Consider the following 22,084-nt stretch of genomic DNA (forward strand, 5'->3'; position numbering starts at 1 on the left):
GCCAGGTGAAAAAGGACGACGCGGAATCATCGCCAAAATAGTTTTTTTCTTAATAACTCGATAAAGTCCTTTAGGTACTTAGCACGGGGCCAGACCGACGTGGTGTGAAGCGTCCATAGATATTATATTATTATATTATAATTTATAAATATACAACATTTCCAAAATTCGCCAGGTCAGTATCTCAACGAAAGAAGTCTATGCAATGTGTTAAAAACAAGTTAAAAACTAACTCAGTTTAAATTTTAATGCAAAGAACTCTAAATTGGTTTAAAGCACTGTCTGTCTATATGCAATATAATATGAAAAATTCGTGAAAATTAGATGCATCTTTGTAATTTTTTTCAATCGAGAAAATTTTAAGATATCGTGCTTTCGCCAGATCTAATTCTTGGAAATATAATGTAGTATCTATGAGTATCTATGTTTAGAAAATGAAACAATTCGGGGCTTATTTTCAAGTATAAAAATTATAAAATCGTCAATTTTGGGTTAGTCGCCCCCAATTAGTCGCAATAACGCAATTTTCTTGCATACCTGAGAGAGATGGTATAATAGTGCCGCGCCGCTCTTTCGTAAGAAATTATCGGGCGATAAAAACGCAGCCATGCGTTATTATCGACCGATAATCGCCTGTGTGCGGTTGCCTTAATCGGTGAACGTGTATTGCTAAGTACTCACATACGGTTATGCTCGATCGAGCAATAACGTCGAGCAAAACCCGCGGCTCGGGTATTTCGTCCCTACATTCAGCATTGCTCTCGCGATAGTTTTATTCTAAATCGATATATTTCATTCCATCAATCCGACTCGATCCGTTTTCATCAATCCTTCGAGCAGCTCGATGCGAGCCTTCGAGCTGTCACTTGTAAGTTTTGCGGTCCACACTCCACACAGTAATTATTACTCGATTTGGAGCAAAACTATCGAGCAAAACCGTATGTGAGTACTTAGCAATACACGTTCACCGATTAAGTTAGGCTTTTTTGTTACCAGTTGTAACTTGCAGCTTTCCGTCTGATGAATAAACGGATTTAAAGATATTTTGCTTGCTTTATTGCAGTTTTGTAGTTTTTTGCCCCGAAAAATAACATATAAAAAATATAACTGTCAAATTGTCGTTTGAGTTTTGACGTCAGTCTATTGATTTTTCGCGGAATTGTCAAATTAATTTGAAATTGATAAATATTTGCACTTTCCAAAGACGATTTCAAACATACATTTACATTAAAAATAAGTTATAATATTTGCAATACAACATTAAATTTTAACTCGACAAAAATGGCGCGTTACAGCAATGAAACTGAAGAGAATAAAATAGACCCGGCGTCCGTGGCTGCAAATATTAAATCCTCTATCAAAACTGTAAGCAAAGCATTAATATTTACTGGATGCAAACATCTAATTGACTTTCACTGACTCTGGATATAAACGTTACTTTAAATAAGCTTGACAGTTGACTTTCATTGGCTACAATGCAGTCATGCAATGGTTTCAGGAGATAATCAAAGAACTTCTACAAGGATCCTTTCAAGACAACAAGACGAAACTTGGAAATGATGCATTGAACCTTGTGGTGGAGGTGGCCAAATGTTTGGTCACTGAGACCTGTCTGCGGGCATCTAGTCACGCTCTACGCGAGACCTCCGACAAAGTTGATATCGAACATGTGGAAAAGTGCTTGCCACAGTTGGTAAGATCCTTATTTCTTAAGCTAAGTACTCACATACGGTTTTGCTCGATCGAGCAATAACGTCGAGCAAAACCTGCAGCTTGGGATTTTGTCGACACATTCAGCACTGCTCGATAGTTTTATTCTTGATTGGTATATTTAATTCCATCAAGCCGGCTCGATGCGAGCTTTCGAAGCTGTCAGTTTTGCGGTCCACACAGTAATTATTACTTGATTTGGAGTAAAACTATCGAGCAAAACCACATGTGAATACTTAGCATTATAATATTATGTAAGTGTGTCTTCTGTCTATTATTATCTCATCCCTAAACGGCTGAACCGATTCAGACAAAAATTTGTCTGGAGATACTGATGATTGATGATTTATAGATGGGAAAGATGGTTTTTGTTGGGGAATTATTATATTGCGGGTGTCACCTAGTTGAATATTATATTCTATCTCATTTAGTTATAAATGTGAACAAAAATTGAGAATGTATCAACAAGTGACACTTTAATTGGTAGCATTACAGCAGCCAGTTCTAGAGCTTTATTTGCACAGAACTAGACATTATACACTACTAGCTGATACCCACAACTCCGTTCAGTCAGAATTAGTTTATCTTGCGGGAGCCATACTTTTTTCTGGGATAAAAGTATGGCTCCCGCAAGATGGACAATTTCCCTGGACTCAAGGTACCTCCATACAAAATTTCAGCAAAATCGGTTCAGCGATTTGAAGCTAAAAGATAGAAAGCACTCTTTTGCATTTATATTTGTATGAATTACTATTTATATGTCACTTGCGCACACATAATATTGTAGGAATATAATAATAAATAATAATAATAAAGCCTTTATTTACTGATACCATTTTTACATAGAATTATAATATTTCAGATTATGATTAGATTAGACATCGGTGTCAGTTTGCCCTTTGGCAAAGGCCTCCCCTAGACTTCGCCACGTTTGTCTGTCTGTGGCCGTCCTCTGCCACAATGCTCCGGCCATTTTTTTAAAGTCGTCTTCCCTATTGTAGGAATAAATATATATAAATTGTTTCTAGCATTTTTTTTTTCCAGGAAAATATAATTATTTTCAGTCATAAATAAAAACTTTTCTGGAAATTCCCAAAAATTTGTAATCATTGATTTTGTATTGTAATCTTTATAATTGAAATTTTGTTTTCAGATGCTTGACTTCCCTTGAAAGGTGCATTTCTTCCTTTTACTTAAATTAGTTTAAGTTTTAGTGTTTTACCTACTAGCATCTATTTAAACCAAAATAGGTGACGTAAGTTATTGTAAGTACCTACAAATCCAAACACAAGATTTTACGTAAAAAATTTATTATACAAATATTTTGCTGTCTATTCTTCCGTGCACTGTCTCAAGTTCACCAAAAAACATGCTTACAGAAAAAGGTATTCTATTAAAGATCTGAATTTATTCTTTAAAGTTGTCTATAGTCAACAATATTACATAATATTTATTATCTTTGAGAACTACTACAAAAAAAGGTTAGCTCCACCTCCACCCACCAATTAAACCTCAAACATATTGTGATTCTACAAAACTTTGAAAACCAGTGGTTTGATTTATATTAACCCTTAATCAGGCATAGTATGATTTATCAACCACCTAGGTAATTGGAGTTTTATAGTGATCTTTGTCTTTTTATAAATTCATAAAACCTTTTTTTGATTAAGTACCAATATTGTATTTATAAGAGGCTAAAATTTTTTTTCTAAACAATTCATTTTGGGAAAAATCATTACTTATTTAAAGTAAGGTAATTATATGCCCCATGCCCGTCAAGCAGTAGTATGATATGGACACTGTTTCCATTATACAAGAGATGATTTTGAAATAAAAATATTCCATTATATTCAGTAGAGAGATCAAAGTTATGCAGTTTCCTAATTAAAAATAGGGATAAACGAAACAAATTATAAAATGCCAGAGAGCTCCTAACAGGCATAGGGCATAATATGACTGCTTGGTTTTTGTCTTAATTTTAATATTTTTAAGAACAGTTCTTAAGCCTCGTTTCCACTAAGCAACAATTCACGCGCAACATGCTGGACAACAAGTTGCCCAACATGTTGAAAGTCAGCGCGGGACTTTTGATGAACAACGTTGTCTGTCTACACATCTACTTTACGTCAGTCGTCGCCAACATGTCGCCAGAGGAACTTGTGTTGATTTTAGTGGCAGTGGTTATAATTTTTTTTATAGTTTCTGTGAGCAGTATCCCATAGACGTTCATAGTTTTGGTACAGTTCGCTTAATTTGAGCACTTGTTCGTTAGACCACACTACGGACATTGTTGCGCGCGTCTCCACTTGACGACAATTGATGCAATTCTCTTTAAACAAACAACAAGCCGCGCGTCATGTTGCGCGTCAGCTGGCAACATCGCGCGCTGTTGTGCAGCGTTGCCGTACATGTTGAGCGTCACGTGTCGCGCGCTAAATGTTGCCTAGTGGAGACTCGGCTTTAAGTATACATTGTACAGGTAAAAAACCACACCATATTTAAAAATACTTTAATGCCAGTGCACATGGGGCCTGATTAAGGGTTAATGGCATAGTAAAAGGAGGGGAAGTAAGTTATCTTCATACAAAGGCACCGCGCGCGGCTTGTATGTATGCGCCATAGTATCAATGCGTCGCCACGTACGGCACACAACAAAATCTCGGCCAGTTTTATAAGGCTGGTACCGCCAAGATTTTGTTGTGTGCCGTACGTGGCGACGCATTGATACTATGGTGCACACATACAAGCCGTGCGCGGTGCCTTTGTATAAAGATAACTTACTTCCCCTCCTTTTACTATGCCATTAACCCTTAATCAGGCCCCATGTGTACTGGTATTAAAATATTTTTAAATATGGTGTGGTTTTTTCCCTGGGTGTGGTACTTCCCCTCCTTTTACTATGGTTAATGGTTGCCATTTGATAAGTTTCCTGACAGAATCTTAACTTTATAAATGTCTGGTTTAAGGTTCTAGTTTTCTTTTGTAGTTGACTATACTTAATATTAACTGCCAAATCAATGTACAAAACACCACAACAATTTAGTATAAGACATACATACACAGTACATTCCCCACAGTCTCAATTTAAAAATAATTGTTCCAATTTCACCAATGCCTGCAATTATTATTAAATGTTAAAGTATCATGATTTCTTATTCTACACTTGAAAAACGAAATAGATAACATACATGATAATATAATCAAATAATATTAAATAAAATTTTGGTGAAATTGGGTCTTATTCTAACAGTGGTTTAGACTTTTTAGTACCTTTAAAGCCTTAGGGCTCTTATACACTATAGTTTACACAATAAATATCAAAACAACTAACACATTATAACCTTGCTATAAAAACTTAATATTGGTAAACCATTAAAAGTCTAGTCGTAGCAGATTGTATCATTGAGTTTTTGTAAATGGTAGATTTTGACTTAGAGCATTAATAACAACTGTTAATAATATGGTACTCTTAAATTTTATGAAAACAATTTAGTTCTTAGTGACAATGTGAAGAGTTAAATTGGTGATAAGCAATAAAGAAATTGTATGAAAATTAACACAATATTTTAGCACAAAATGCATGTAATGTAATAAATTTATTTATCTAGAAAATTGTTTTTGTTATTACTTACTACATTTGTAAGACTAAATGTATAGTTAGTTACTCTAATATTATACTACATCTAAATGTTGTACACAACTGAATTTAACTCTTGAAGTTTGAACTATAGAAAAAAACTTAAAAAACAAACCTAAGTTTTTACTAGTTTCAATGATTTTTGCAGATTTGAGATAGGCAAACTGTAAGCTCAACAATGTTAGAGCATTTTTCATAGTTTAATGACATAAAAATTTTGCAACATTGCACATAATGATTCATTCTTGCACCGTATCTTCAAGGACATTCAAGGTCGCGTGCCAATTTGGTATGAACTTATCTTAACCAATCAGTCAATTGACTGTGTAATTCAAGATTCACAATGATCTAAAAATCGTGCACTCGGGGTAACTAAATAATTGTTTATTCAAAAACGAGGCAGGGCACAGCACCGTAGGAACTATAATTAGAACAAGTCCATTTGATCGTTACACATAACCTCGAGAAAGTCTTCATCTTCGTAATCTAACGGCTGCCTGTCCGTTCGGTCTGGTTGGGGAGATCTGGCTGTTGGTGACAATGGTTGCCCGCAGTGGGAATGACCATCTGTGTCGCTGGAGCACTCTCGAGCGTCGGTGGCAGGCGAGGGTGGTGGGTTGGAACCGTGCTCCGACTGTGCTGTTGCTTCACCACGTGATAATAGTGAGGGTAGTTCTGCATCTGCAATAATTATATTTTACTATAGACATTTTTGTTACTAGGGCCATACGTCACCGGGGTCCGGGACGCCATGGCCATGGCGTCCCGGTGACGTATGGCCCTAGTAACAAAAAGCATGGCGACGTGGCCAGCGACGTTGCCAACTAGTTCTATTGAGGTGTATGACGGGCTACTCACCTGATGACGTTGCCAAGTAGCCAGCATGCCAGAGTCAAAGTGCCTGTCCAGATGAGGCGTTTTACGCGCGAAGTCCATACGCGCGTTTCAATTTCTATTGCATCCGTATTACGCGCGTTTTTACGCTACAATTTACAAACATGGACTCGAAGTTATCACACTCCAATCAAATACGTCCAAAAAAATTCGCAACGGACTCGCGCGTAGTTCTGGACGCTGCAATGGCACCTAAGTATCTCGACTCGCGCGTTTTACGGGCGAGTCGAGTCGCGCTCATTGCAAGTGTTTTACGCGAGTAAAAAAACGCGCGTGTAAGCATCTGGACGCGATACCTATAGGCTATAGTATGTACCTCTGAGTCGCCCACTCGCTCATAAACCGCCTCATCTAGACAGGCTCAAACGCTCCGCATGCGGCGACTGACGACGTTGCCAGTTGTTTGCACGTCTTTGTATGTTCTGTCACTCAACCAGTCACTGATTTTAGTGATTTTATCAGATAATTGAAAAAAAAATTCAGAGTATTTTCTAGAATCTTCATAAAATTTAAGAAAAACACCGATTTGCGGCGACGTAGAGACGCCAGACGTAGCCATGATATCGTCGCTGGCCATGTCGCCATGGCATCGCGGTGAGGTATGGCCCTAATGCAAATAAGTAGGTACTAATGTCGCAACTTTGTGTGCACACTATTATTGTAAGTAAGAACATGCATAGACTGCCAAATTTACAACTCTCCATATGCCTATTATAGAAGTGAGCCCATTGAGACGGGCCGTGCCGGGGCTCAGCGTGCCGGGGCTCATCGCAAAAATCCGCTTCCATACAATTTATGCGATATGGATGCGCGTATCGCACACTGTCGGGGCGCAGCGGATTTCCATCAACGCGACAAGGCCCGGCAAGGCCCGACAAACCCGCTGCGCCCCGGCTACAGTGTGACCACACTTCACATAGATTTCCACTTTTTGGTAGATTTGAGGTCAAATGAATGACGATTTAGTAGTCCAAAATTTTTTGTAAACTTAAATAGAAGATCGATATTATATAACAAATAATATAAAATTTTAAAATGCATAATGAAGACAGTCCATATAAACATTTTAGTTTTATTTTATTTTCAACCACGTAGAATACATTGATTAATAAAGGTAGATTTCGGTAGTAGAATATAGCAACGTTTTTGATATGTCGAGTCACGAGTGATTTAAGAGTGGTCACACTGGAGCTATCCAAAAAACTCAAAATCCGTCAATGCGATGCGGCCCGGCCCGGCAATAGTGTGCTATAGCGCATTTTGCGCTGCGCCGAGCCCCGATCCGCCCCGGCACGCGCCCACAAACTGTGCGCGTACCTTATTACAACATACAATAGCTACCAGTAATGTGATCCTGACTGATCAGTGATCACCAAATCGGTGATCACTGTGTCACAAAAAGTGAGTCACGCGGGCCCGCCTTACGCACTCCTCGCTTCACCTAAGAGATCTCTTACCACCAATTTATAAAATGAGTGTAAAGTTTTGTGTGGCCTAACTGCTGTTTGTTATTCTTATTTCAAAGCTCAATGCAAAAAAACAAATATATTGTATGCATTTGACTATGGCACCCAAACGGATCATAGGCCCCATGTAGATGTTCCAAAAGTGTTAATTTTTAGCCTATATGGAAATAAAAAGATTTTGGTTCTAATTTTTATGCTTCAAATGGATAACTACTTTCATAATAGAGGTATATAATACCTGTGAGGCTTTGTTTTAGCTGCTCTACCACCTTCTGTCGGCTTTTGACGCGCGCTCTTTTGATCTTCCTCGCTGATTCCTTGCGATCCTCATTGAATATTTGATTTATCATGTCTAATGATACCTCGTCATCTCTCTTTAAAAGAAAGAAAAATATCCCCCCTGGGGTTCTCCTCCGCGTACCGTTCTGAAATATAATTATCAAAATTATTTTTACAAGAATACAGCTGTGAAGCCTGTTCAAATTCTGTGAGCACAGCCGTAAAACTTACCATTACAAGCATGCCACCATCTGCCTCAACTCGTTGTGTTTCTTTGTATATTTCTATGGCCTTACTAGCTCCTAACACTTGCACAATTCTACCTGAAAAGTATTCAGATATCTTCAGTTTTATATTTACTGTTAAGCTTAAGTTATTAAATACTTCAACAATCTACAACTAAAAATAAGGCTTAGAAGGAATGTTAACATACTTTATTGTGCACAATGAGCACTACAATATTGTGTTCTTGTCTATCAAGCCACTTTTCTAATGTGTCAAACTCTAGACAAGGGCAAAAAGTATCTTATGTCCTTTCCCAGAACTCAAAGTATCAAGAATTTCAGCAAAATCAGTTCATTAGTTTGGCCGTGAAGAGGTAACACAGACAAACAAACACACGCATTTATAATATTAGTATGGATTATAAAAAAAATAAATACTAGAGTTAATAATAAACACAGTTTTGGAATCTTTCGCAAGCCGACATATTCTAATACTACTATTCATGCATCGTCATGTCATCCTTGGCAACACAAACTCGCGGCCTTTCATAGTTACGTTCATAGATTATTATCAATCCCTCTTAGTAAAGATAATTATTAAATGAGCTTAATATTATTTTCCAAATTGCGATATCCAACGGGTATAGTCCAAAAATAATTAATAATATTTTGAAAAATAAAAACAAGAAAGAACTGGTTAAGTTTTTGTATGCAGGTCCTATTGATAAAGAGATAGTTAGATATAAGTCCAGTTTGACCTACATGGGAGAGGTATCTGCACGCTTATCCAAAATAATGAAAAGCAACGATATGCATGTCGCATTCAGGACAAATAATACTTTAAAACAGATCGATTGTCCTGAATGCGATAGTGTATACGTGGGTCAAACTGGACGCAGCTTCGAGACTCGGTATAAAGAACATATTGCGGCTTATAGAAATGGTCATCCTGATAAGTCACATTTTGCTAAACATCTTTTAGATAGTAATCATACTGTGCCCGATGGCCATTCCTATAAAGTTTTACATAAATGCGATAAAGGCGTTCGGCTGAGCGTGTTGGAACAATTAGAGATCATAAAAGAAAAGAAAAATAACAGATTTGCATTGTTGAATGACCAAACTTGCTTGACTACGTCACCGCTTATTAATATGTTCGGGGTACTAGTGAGAGTAGTGGGGGTAGTGGGCATAGTAGCGGGGCTCGATAGTGTATAAAAGGCGGTGTTTTGGCCGGTGGCGGCACTTAACGGACGTTGTTCGTAGAGTCCACATCCTGAGGATGCTCCGGTGTTGGGGCGAAACGCGCGTCGAGGTTTTCAACCTGCATGGTGGTGAGAGGCCTTGCACGGATTTGCCAACATTATTGCTTGTGTGGTGGTGGTGTTTGCAAGTTCTTGCATGCGAGTGTACGCATAGGCAGTGTGGGAGGAGGGAGGTGCTGTACGCATGCCTATGCGTACACTCACTCATTTACCTAAAGGTGGAAGTTGTTTTCGCAGAATATTGCTAAAAATAATAACAAACTAAATTTAAACTATGGATTTCCGCAAAGTAACGCCTGATTCCATTAACTAGTATGGATTATGGTCTGTGTGTCATTACTCATTAGATATAAAATATAAATCATCTAGAGACTAGTAATACTTACAAACTAATTCTTTCTTTTCTTCTGCCAATTTTTCTGCTATATCCAATCCTATGTTCTCTATTGGATCATCAGCAGTAGTAACAAGCTCTGGTATAAACCTCGGATTCTGTTTTTCCTCCTGTGGTTGATCTGTGTTCACACGCTTTCCGAGCCTTAACTTAACATTAGACCTATCTGTGTGTGTTCTTTTGTTTGAAAAATTATCTCTATTTTTCCTATCCTTTGAATTTGTGAATACCTTCTTAGATATATAATCATCATCTAGTCTATATTTTATTGTGTAGTCATAAGATTCAACGCCATACCTAGACTTTTTTGACACATCACAACTTATCATATCTTCAGTCAACAAATCTTCCTGAAAGAGGAGTACAATAATTGTATCAGAATAATATCAAATCATCAAAATAACCTATCAAGCAGAACTTATATGTGCTTGTTATAAGTGATTCTACAAATAGCATGGTAGTTTATTAACATTAATTAATAAGGTCTACTAGAGTTAGTAAGAAATATGCCAACTTGAAACAAAAATGCATTTTTTAATATGAAACTTGCAAGCCACAGTTGTATAGTGTGAATAGTTTCTCACCTGCAGAGCTTTACACCACACATTGTATTTATCTTTCTTGGCATTGCCCTGCGGCTGTGGTCGGCGAGGCCTCATCTTGCTGCGCTTGGCGCGACGATGAGGCTCGTCATCAGACTCCGAGCCGGAGGACTCCTGTGGCGATGCCTCGTCACTTTGCTCATCCTGAATCTGCATGTTCACCAGCGAAGGCGGGTTGAAGGTGTCCGGCCGAGGCAGAGGATTATAAGTTCCCTCCTCCACATCTGAATCCTCTAGCTACAATGATACAACACTTATTATTACGTATTTTTGGACGACAAATTTCAATGCTTCAGAACGTAGGTTAGAACAGTTGATTGTAGGGTTATTGAGGAAAGTTTTCCCCTTGAAATTAACTGTTATTGGGTTTTATATGCACTCTTTGACTTTGTCTATTAGGAGGAACAAATTTTGACGAAGCTACGAACCTCTCCCTCCTCCCGCTCATGGGACACCTCTACATCCAATTCTCCTTCTGTAGTGGACATCATGATCGACGGATTTGGTGACCTGAGAGTAGTATTGGCACATGAAAGTGTTTAGGGAGCACAGAAATTCCGCCGTAATCATAAAAAGTCGCTTTCCGCTTGCGGTAAAACTATATGTATTTATTGTAAATGTCAAAAATGACAACTCTGTCATGTGCTGTCGCGTCAAAAATGAAGGAATAGCCAATTCAGAGACTACAGACCGAGGGCAAAATTGAAGTAACCAAAATAAACCTTATTTGCTTCAGGTTACTTTTCAAAGTTTTACAAACTACAAATCATCTGATTAAAATTTATTTTTTTATTATTTAACATCGGCAAACAGCAAGAACTCTGTGTGAGCATTGGAAGAAACTGGAACAAACGATCAAAAGAATAGCCTGATGTAAATAGTGGCAAAAAAATTGTGTTATAAAATGGTTATATACATGTACGATTTTTTTGCACTTTTCTTCAAAGTTTCGTTCAAAACCATTTTCTAGAATAATCGTTAAATCAGCAGCTGTCTCGTAATATTCGTCTAATATGTTACTAAAAACAGGATTCCATTATAAATTGTAATACAATCAAATCGTAACCAGGTGTCAGTTTTAACATTATACGCACATCATACGATGTTAACTGCTTAAGAGGCCTCACTCCACGCGCATAGGGGGATATTAGATTATCATATATATTGGATCATCATTTTATAAATTACTAGTCATTGGTGTCTAATGTAGATTTGTAATCTGACAAGGACATAGTATCCATGGGACGTTCATAAGGAAGCATATCAGTGGGAGGGTCTCTAGCTACATCCTACATTGCACACAATACATCTTGTAGTCAACAAACTGTCGCTTTATCCACGTCATGAGCTTACCCTGTATATTAATTATGTATCGTAAAATGTTAGAAAACTGAATTATATTTGTTTGTAGATCTTATATTGTTGTTTTTTTTGTGTCTCCCTACTCCCAATATAACTAGAATAAGGAGGATATTAAATTATCATAGGTATATATTGGATCCGAGATCATTGAGTCAATGATATTGGATAATGTAATAAAGACATATGATTCATTTCTTCCTTGATCATAGATTTTTGACATTTGCTGAGAGATTGGATCCAATACGGTCATAGAAATAGGTGTTGCCAGTTATTTAATATAAAAAGAGTTTTTAATTTCTTGTTCGTTAATATGTTTCAAATAATGTAATGTTATGATTTTTCTAATTATATACTTGGATAATCTTGCTGAAATAACAAAAAACAAGCCATATTAAAAATGACGATGTCTTTTGACACATCGAATTCTCTGAGATCTAGTAACCCTGACGTCAATACCTGTCAGCGTTAGCGCTCTCCATTGGCTATTGAAACCACATAATTATGACGTAAAATAGGATCAATGAAATATGATAATGTAATAAGCAGATATGATCAAATGATCATATATATATTGGATCCTATATATGATCATAGAAATGATCCAATATAAATGATAATGTAATACCCCCCCTGAGACTTGCAGAAGCGTACTATTTAATCTGATTCTGAGGATACCCTCAGAAACAAATAATAAATAATAATTTATAATATCTTAATAAAGTCTATGGCTATAATAGTTAGTATGCGACTTTTCATTACTCCTTAAACGGACAAGTTCACTATTTTACCGACTTCCAAAAAGGAAGAGGTTCCAAATTATGTGTTTTTTTAAAGCGTAGTTAGTTAGTTACGCGTTTGTTACATTGGTTCGAAACTCTGTCCATTTGGATACGCAAAGATACGCAACAATCTCAAATGCTTCCAGTTTCTTTCGAGGTACCTATTCTTCCGTAGTCCAAGCTGCACAAACGTAAAGAACACTAACATTTTTTATGAAATAAGGGGGCAAACGAGCAAATGGGTCACCTGATCGAAAGCAACTACCGACGCCCATGGACACTCCCAACATCAGAAGTGCTGCAGGTGCGTTGCCGGCCTTTTAATAGGGAATACGCTCTCTTCTTGAAGGTTTGCAGGTCGTATAGGTCCGGAAATACTGCTGGTAACAGTTCGTTCCAGAGTTTTACAGTGCGCGGCAGAAAGTGACGCGAGAAACGCACGGTGGAAAACTACCACTCATCAAGGTAATGAGGATGGTATATTTTTCGCGTGGGACGATGGCGAAAAGTTGCAGGTGGTATGGTTCCGAACAATTCCTCAGAGCACTCCCCGTGATACAACCGATAGAGAATGCAGAGTGAAGCTACATAAAATATAGCATTAAAACTCCATAGTTTATAATTAATTAGGTACAACTTACCTAACAGAGAAAAAAAAAACCACATCTTTATCTATTCTAATATTTATGTAAATAAAAATGTAGTTAGTCTCGCTAAACCTCAAGAACGACTGAACTTAAAGCTTTCCTGAACTTCCACGAATATTTCAAGACTAAAATAAGCCATTGCATGAGTCCCGGTAAAGGACATGGGATACTTTTTATCCCGGAAAATGTACGGTTCCGCACGATTAACGAATCTCTGTGTAGCGCGTAGCCGAGTTGCTGGCATCTCCTAGATATTTTATACAGGTTGTTAGGGTTGAGTTCCCAGCCTTGTTCTCATAGAAAAAGCTGTTCATTTTGACGGTCTCATTTGATGGTTTTAAGGATAACGGTGTTCACCCCATAAACTTATAATACACCTACTGTCGGTTCACCAGAACAATATGTAGACTGTAGAGGGCCCCATTCTGCACGTCAAGTTCCATCATACTAAGCAGCTGAAGTTAACGAGGAACCTCGTTCCAAGGAAGCTGTATGAAAGCTTATAAATCATCCATATTAATATTATAAATGCGAAAGTATCTCTGTCTGTCTGTCTGTCTGTCTTGCTTTCACGCCAAAACTACTGAACCGATTGCAATGAAATTTTGTACCTACACAGTTATTCTAGAGTCTGAGAAAGGACATAGGCTACATTTTGATGTGGGAAAATATCTTATTTCCATGAAAATATCGATGAAAATGAATTCGCATTGCGCGTGGCCAGCGCTCATCCCGGGGGTCCTGGGTTCGAGTCCCGCAGGCGGAACAAAAAGTTTTCAATGTTCCTGGGTCTTGAATGTGTATTAAAATAAAATTTCAAAAATCTTAAACATATTTTATGTATAATATTATAAAAAATCCAGAAATATATCGATGCAATGAACATTTTAGTTCTAATACGATTCAACAGATGGCGTTTTATTTTTTACTTTATTGTAACATAAAACTAATCATACTTATTAGTTAGTATGTTTTTGTTTATAGTTTTTAATACGTTAGAATATTATGTTTAATAATATAATCACTTGGTATAATAATAATCAATCTATCTTATCTTATAGAACTCCTACTGCATTTCTAATATATGTGACAAGTTGACAACAGAAGGCGCTCTAAAATAAAGGAGTTCGAGTGTACCGTGTTGGCCTATATACCATCCAGAAAATATATCAATGCAATCAACATTTTAATTCTAATATATGAAAACAGATGGCGTTTTATTTTTTACTTTATTATTGTAACAGAACTAATCATACCTACTTTACTATATAATATTGTTTTTATTCATAACTAGCTGTTGCCCGTGACATCGTCTGCGTGGACTTTAGTTTATAGCGCGCGGTGTCAACAAAATTTGTGTCAAATTTAAAAAACTTTTTAAAACCCTGGTAAGTGGTACCCCTCTTAGGGCCGTGCTACACCGGAATGGCAGCGCTGAAAGTGCTCGCCTCGCATGGCAGCGCCATTCCGGTGTAGCGCGGCCCTTAATTAATCAAAATACCCAAAAACAGCTGTGCAGTGTGCACATAATCTATACTAATATTATAAATGCGAAAATATCTCTGTCTGTCTGTCTGTCTGTCAGTCTCGCTTTCACGCCAAACGCCAAAAGTATCTCTGTCTGTCTGTCTGTCTGTCTGTCTGTCTGTCTGTCAGTCTCGCTTTCACGTCAAACGCCAAAACTTCCGAACCGATTGTAATGAAATTTTGTATACAGATAGTCTAAAGACTGAGAAAGGACATAGGCTACTTTTTTACTGGACAAAAAGGGTTGTAAGGGGGTGAAAATGCGTAAATTTGTTCAAATTAAGTTAGTTCCAACAATTCATAATAGATGGCGCCGTGCGTCTTCTACATCGCGCTGACGCTTGCTCAAAAGTCTTTCTATAAGACGTGGTATCATCTTGCATTTAAGTTTCGATTTTTTTCGATTGTTATATCTATTCTACGGTATTAAATAACTCAGTACTTTATCTGTGCAGTGACGTAACCTTAAATCTATCAATTATAAATAGTTTATGGGTAAAGTTGTGTAATTGGAGGGCTAAATAAGCTTTAAAATTTGGCATAAAATATAAAGTTTAATATAAAAAAATGAAATACTTATTGTGTGCACACTGCACAGCTGTATTGATTTCAGAGGTACCAGGGTTTTTTTATAAAAGCTTTTGACACCAATTTTGTTGACATCGCGCGCTATAAACTGAAGTCCACGCGGACGAAGTCGCGGGCAACAGCTAGTAATATTATAATTTATAAGTAATATTATGGCTAACGTTTTGAGATTTCCCTTCACCTACCTCCTACCTCCTTCTGGCTTAATACTACAAACTTTTTCCTTTCTATTAGGTAGGATTATTAGGTTAGTAGCTAAGATAATATGTGACAAGAAGGTATTATACTTATTACTTAGATACTATAGTAGTAAGTACCGTAACGTACCGTCTGTCTGTCTGTCTGTCTGTCCGTCCGTCCGTCCGTCCGTCCGTCCGTCCGTCCGTCCGTCCGTCCGTCCGTCTGTCTGTCTGTCTGTCTGTCTGTCTGTCTGTCATCATCATCAGCCTGCTCCGTGCTGAAAAATCGCGGTTCATCTGGTTCGTGAAGGGCCGATTAGCAACTTGCAGTCGTTTGGTGGGCTTTATTGCATTCTAGTTCGTGACATTTATGAATATTTACACATTAACGGAAAGTTTAATTGCAATAAATAGTCAAACTTATATAAACAGTAAATTGTTGCATGCTGCTGCTGTAGCATCACCTAGATTCTATAGGAGCCAAGCTCCATAGGAACCCAAAGTGGAGGTTTCATGTTTGGACTCATATTGACGGCCTCATCCAAAAGGACATTCCTAGATGTTATTCACTGGGATATAATATGAATTATGATCCTGTTGATAGGAATTAATTTCTGGGCCTCTATCATGAGCTCTTAAATCCATTCACTTTACGTCCTTATACTAACTGTATAAGGACGTAAAGTGAATGGATTTAAGAGCTCATGATAGAGGCCCTGCACTATAACCAACACAAGTTTAAAAAGCAAGAAATAAAATTAAGTAAATCAAGAAATTTAAAAAAAACCCCGCCAAACAACTTTAAAAAGTAATGAAATAATATAGTTGCAAGTTTTTATTTGTATGTTTCTATCGCATTGGGGTAAACCTGTAATGGTAGAAATAAGCATGTAAATAAATAAATAAATAAAAATAATAATATTTTACTGACTTTAAGTTTTAATAATTCAAGTGTAAAATGATATTTTAGTCCATAATTGTTGTCAAGGTGTGTCGGGGGACGATGTTTGATTTCACATAACATTATAGTTTACTAGATGTCCCGCGCGGCTTCGCCCGCGTAAATTAGGCATTTTACGGAAACAGTATATTTTCCCATAAAAAATACGCTATACTTAGGTACTCCTTTCACGTGGTGTACTCTATATCTGTGCTGGCCAAATATTGCCATAAAAATTGCTCCAGTAGTTCGTGAGATAAACCCTTTCTAATATTTCCCCCGTTTTTCCCCACATTTTCCTGAGTTTCTTTGGTCGTATTAGTCTTAGCGTGATAATATATTATAGCCTATAGCCTTACAGGATTAATTAGCTATCTAACACTGAAATAAGTTTTTTAATCGGACCTGAGATTAGCGCGTTCAAGCAATTCAGGTTTATAATATTAAGTATAGATTTTTTAAAATTATCGCTTGACAAACTTGAGTCTCAATCTAAAAGACTATGAAAAATACCAATAACAGGGTCATAATAGGCTCATAATAATGGGACGATGCATGGTATAATATGGTAGTGATGATGATGATGAATGTAATTTGCATAGTAGCATATGATTTCCATTCTTAAAACAACGCCGAAACTCCCAAACTTATATCTATAAAGAATCAGGAGTTCTCTCAGCACCTTCCGAACCACAGTATACCAGGTATACCTCGGTGCAAAATTTTACTTGTTGGTAGCATATGCTTAGAATACTTCTCACGAAACCGAAGTCACCACATGTTTCCCTATAAATTTTGAGGAGTTCCCTCGTTTACTTATGGATCCTTCATCAGATCACCACTTTTGTGAATGTAATACCAAATTGGGATGATACCCTATATACCAAAAGAAAAATTTTGAAAATCGGTTAACAAACGGCGGAGTAATCGTTGAACATAAATAAACGAACATAACACCTCCTCCATTTTGAAAGTCGGTTAAAATTGTAGCCTATTGTTGTATATTGTATACTAGCTGTTGCCCGGGACTTCGTCCGCGTGGACTTTAGTTTATAGCGCGCGGTGTCAACAAAATTTGTGTCATATTTAAAAACTTTTTAAAACCCTGGTAAGTGGTACCCCTCTTAGGGCCGCGCTACACCGGATTGGCAGCGCTGAAAGTGCTTGCCTCGCCGCTGCCATTCCGGTGTACCGCGGCCCTTAATTAATCAAAATACCCAAAAACAGCTGTGCAGTGTGCACATAATCTGTACTAATATTATAAATGCGAAAGTATCTCTGTCTGTCTGTCAGTCTCGTTTTCACGCCAAGCGCCAAAACTACCAAACCGATTGTAATGAAATTTTGTATACAGATAGTCTAAAGCCTGAGAAAGGACATAGGCTACTTTTTACTGGAAAAAAGGGTTGTCAGGGGGTGAAAATGCGTAAATTTGTTCAAATTAAGTTAGTTCCAAAAATTTGTTTTATACGTGGGAGAGCCATGCTTCGGCACGAATGGGTCAGCTCGACCGGAGAAATACCACGTTCTCACAGAAAACCGGCGTGAAACAGCGCTAGCGCTGTGTTTCGCCGAGTGAGTGAGTTTACCGGAGGCCCAATCACCTACCCTATTCCCTTCCCTACCATCCCCAATTCCCTTCCCATCCCTACCCTCCCCTATTACCCTATTCCCTCTTAAAAGGCCGGCAACGCACCTACAGCTCTTCTGATGCTGCGAGTGTCCATGTGCGACGGAAGTTGCTTTCCATCAGGTGACCCGTTTGCTCGTTTGCCCCCTTATTTCATTAAAAAAAAATCATAATAGATGGCGCCGTGCGTCTTCTACATCGCGCTGACGCTTGCTCAAAAGTCTTTCTATAAGAGGTGGTATCATCTTACATTTAAGGTTCGATTTTTTTCGATTATTATATCTATTCAACGGTATGAAATAACTCAGTACTTTATCTGTGCAGTGACGTAACCTTAAACCTATCAATGATAAATAGTTTATGGGTAAAGTTGTGTAATTGGGGGGCTAAATAAGCTTTAAAATTTGGCATAAATATAAAGTTTAATATAAAAAATGAAATACTTATTGTCTGCACACTGCACAGCTGTATGGGTTATTTTATAAAAGCTTTTGACACCAATTTTGTTGACATCGCGCTTTATAAACTGAAGTCCACGCGGACGAAGTCGCGGGCAACAGCTAGTAACTAATAAGTATGATTAGTTCTATGTTACAATGAAGTAGAAAATAAAACGCCATCTGTTGAATCGTATTAGAACTAAAATGTTCATTGCATCGATATATTTCTGGATTTTTATAATATTAAACATAAAATATATTTAAGTAAAAAATAAAACGCCATCTGTTTTCATATATTAGAATTGAAATGTTGATTGCATTGATATATTTTCTGGATGGAATATAGGCCAATACGCCGGTACACTTGAACTCCTTTATTTTAGAGCGCCTTCTGTTGTCAACTTGTCACATATATTAGAAATGCAGAAGGAGTTCTATAAGATAAGATAGATTGATTATTATTATATCAAGTGATAATATTATTAAACATAGTATTCTAACGTATTAAAAACTATAAACAAAAACATAATCTATACTAATATTATAAATGCGAAAGTATCTCTGTCTGTCTGTCTGTCTGTCTGTCTGTCTGTCTGTCTGTCTGTCTCGCTTTCACGCCAAAACTACTGAACCGATTGCAATGAAATTTTGTACACAGTTATTCTAGAGTCTGAGAAAGGACATAGGCTACATTTTGATGTGGGAAAATATCTTATTTCCATGAAAATATCGATGAAAATTACTTCGCATTGCGCGTGGCCAGCGCTCATCCCGGGGGTCCTGGGTTCGAGTCCCGCAGGCGGAACAAAAAGTTTTCAATGTTCCTGGGTCTTGGATGTGTATTAAAATAATATTTCAAAAATCTTAAATATATTTTATGTATAATATTATAAAAAATCCAGAAATATATCGACGCGATGCAATGGACGTTTTAGTTCTAATACGATTCAACAGATGGCGCTTTTTTTTACTTCGTTGTAACATAGAACTAATCATACTTATTAGTTATTATGTTTTTGTTTATAGTTTTTAATACGTTAGAATATTATGTTAATTAATATTATCACTTGCTATAATAATAATCAATCTATCTTATCTTATAGAACTCCTACTGCATTTCTAAGGAGTTTTTTGTTTATAGTTTTTAATACGTTAGAATATTATGTTAATTAATATTATCACTTGCTATAATAATAATCAATCTATCTTATCTTATAGAACTCCTACTGCATTTCTAAGGAGTTCGAGTGTGTTGTGTTGGCCTATATTCCATCCAGAAAATATTTTTACATTTTAATTCTAATATATGAAAACAGATGGCGCTTTATTTTTTACTTCATTATTATAACAGAACTAATCATACCTACTTTATTATATATTATTGTTTTTATTCATAACTAGCTGTTGCCCGCGACTTCGTCCGCGTGGACTTTAGTTTATAGCGCGCGGTGTCAACAAAATTTGTGTCAAATTTAAAAACTTTTTAAAACCCTGGTAAGTGGTACCCCTCTTAGGGCCGCGCAGCGCGCTACACCGGAATGGCAGCGCTGAAAGTGCTCGCCTCGCCGTTGCCATTCCGGTGTAGCGCGGCCCTTAATTAATCAAAATACCCAAAAACAGCTGTGCAGTGTGCACATAATCTGTACTAATATTATGAATGCGAAAGTATCTCTGTCTGTCTGTCTGTCTGTCAGTCTCGCTTTCACGCCAAACGCCAAAACTACCGAACCGATTGTAATGAAATTTTGTATACTGATAGTCTAAAGCCTGAGAAAGGACATAGGCTACTTTTTTACTGGAAAAAAGGGTTGTAAGGGTCGTAAATTTGTTCAAAAAATTCATAATAGATGACGCCGTGCGTCTTCTACATCGCGCTGACGCTTGCTCAAAAGTCTTTCTATAAGAGGTGGTATCATCTTACATTTAAGTCTCGATTTTTTTCGATTGTTATATCTATTCTACGGTATTAAATAACTCAGTACTTTATCTGAGCAGGCAGTGACGTAACCTTAAGACCAAATTTCACCAACGACTGTTAAAGTTAATGCTCGAATTAGTACCACGTTAGCTGTTTCGTTTTTCATATGAATGAAAGAGAAGACAGGATAATTTAACAAGCTGTTAACACTAACAGACGTTGGTGAAATTGGGGCTAAACCTATCAATGATAAATAGTTTATGAGTAAAGTTGTGTAATTGGGGGGCTAAATAAGCTTTAAAATTTGGCATAATATATAAAGTTTAACATACAAAAATGAAGTACTTATTGTTTGCACACTGCACAGCTGTATTGATTTAAGGGGTACCAGGGTTTTTTTATAAAAGCTTTTGACACCAATTTTGTTGACATCGCGCGCTATAAACTGAAGTCCACGCGGACGAAGTCGCGGGCAACAGCTAGTAACTAATAAGTATGATTAGTTCTATGTTACAATGAAGTAAAAAATAAAACGCCATCTGTTGAATCGTATTAGAACTAAAATGTTCATTGCATCGATATATTTCTGGATTTTTTATAATATTATAAAATATGTTTAAGATTTTTGAAATTTTATTTTAATACACATCCAAGACCCAGAAACATTGAAAACTTTTTGTTCCCCCCGCGGGACTCGAACCCAGGACCCCCGGAATGAGCGCTGGCGACGCGCAATGCGAATTAATTTTCATCGATATTTTCATGGAAATATGATATTTTCCCACATCAAAATGTAGCCTATGTCCTTTCTCAGACTCTAGAATAACTGTGTACAAAATTTCATTGCAATCGGTTCAGTAGTTTTGGCGTGAAAGCGAGACAGACAGACAGACAGACAGAGATACTTTCGCATTTATAATATTAGTATGGATTGGATTAGTAGGATGGGTGAGTACTCAGTTCACAGCGAACCGAATCGAGACAATCAGTGACATGGCGATACAAAATGCAAAAGACACTGTTGGCGGTCCCCCGGGCCCCGACACACCGTGACAACAATTATGGACTAAAATATCACTTTACACTTGAATTATTTAATAAAAACTGAAAGTCAGTAAAATATATTATTTCATTACTTTTTAAAGTTGTTTGGCGGGGGTTTTTTTCTCACTTTAATTTTATTTATTTTAGCGGTGGATTCAGAAACTGCAGCCATTTTAAAGTTTTGAAAAAGAAAATATAATATGTATTCAGAAAATTGCTTATTTAGGTAAATTTTAAATATATTTTAGACAACAAGAACTAAATCATTTAGTTTAGTGCAAAATAAAATATGATCTGCGAAACTTAGGAAAATATGAAGCTTTATATTTTTATATTTTAAAATGTCCCTAAGGCTTACCTAACGGCTAACCTTTGAATCGACAGTGCTTTATATGGAATCTTCTTTGGGGTATACTAAACATCCCCCTTTCTTACGGCCGTTCCCAATATTTGATCTATCTCTGGTTTTGCCCTACTAGAGATAGGAATAGCTCACAATTGACATAAAATATATGTCTCTAATACTGCATTTATACATTCGCGTTCGCTATTCGCCTCG

At 36.9% G+C, this 22,084-nt stretch overlaps 2 protein-coding genes across 2 annotated transcripts; one reads left to right on the forward strand and one right to left on the reverse strand.

Moving 5' to 3' along the window:
* The first annotated feature begins 1,177 nt into the window (after nt 1–1,177).
* LOC121736990 (centromere protein X-like) lies at nt 1,178–3,390 on the forward strand. The gene is made up of 3 exons (XM_042128489.1): nt 1,178–1,365; nt 1,499–1,693; nt 2,864–3,390. Exons 1-3 carry the CDS (start codon nt 1,282–1,284, stop codon nt 2,879–2,881), a joined length of 297 nt encoding a protein of 98 aa, XP_041984423.1. The 5' UTR covers nt 1,178–1,281; the 3' UTR covers nt 2,882–3,390.
* A 2,191-nt stretch (nt 3,391–5,581) lies between these two features.
* Nucleotides 5,582–11,066, reverse strand: LOC121736989 (phosphorylated adapter RNA export protein). The gene is made up of 6 exons (XM_042128488.1): nt 10,900–11,066; nt 10,454–10,708; nt 9,862–10,219; nt 8,218–8,309; nt 7,946–8,132; nt 5,582–6,028 (listed from the first exon to the last, which is right to left on the reverse strand). The coding sequence occupies exons 1-6, from the start codon at nt 10,960–10,962 to the stop codon at nt 5,775–5,777; spliced, it is 1,209 nt and encodes a 402-aa protein (XP_041984422.1). The 5' UTR covers nt 10,963–11,066; the 3' UTR covers nt 5,582–5,774.
* Nucleotides 11,067–22,084: the final 11,018 nt, after the last annotated feature.

The sequence above is a fragment of the Aricia agestis genome, chromosome 20 (genome assembly GCF_905147365.1).
Source record: "Aricia agestis chromosome 20, ilAriAges1.1, whole genome shotgun sequence".
Classification (NCBI taxonomy): Eukaryota; Metazoa; Arthropoda; class Insecta; order Lepidoptera; family Lycaenidae; genus Aricia; species Aricia agestis.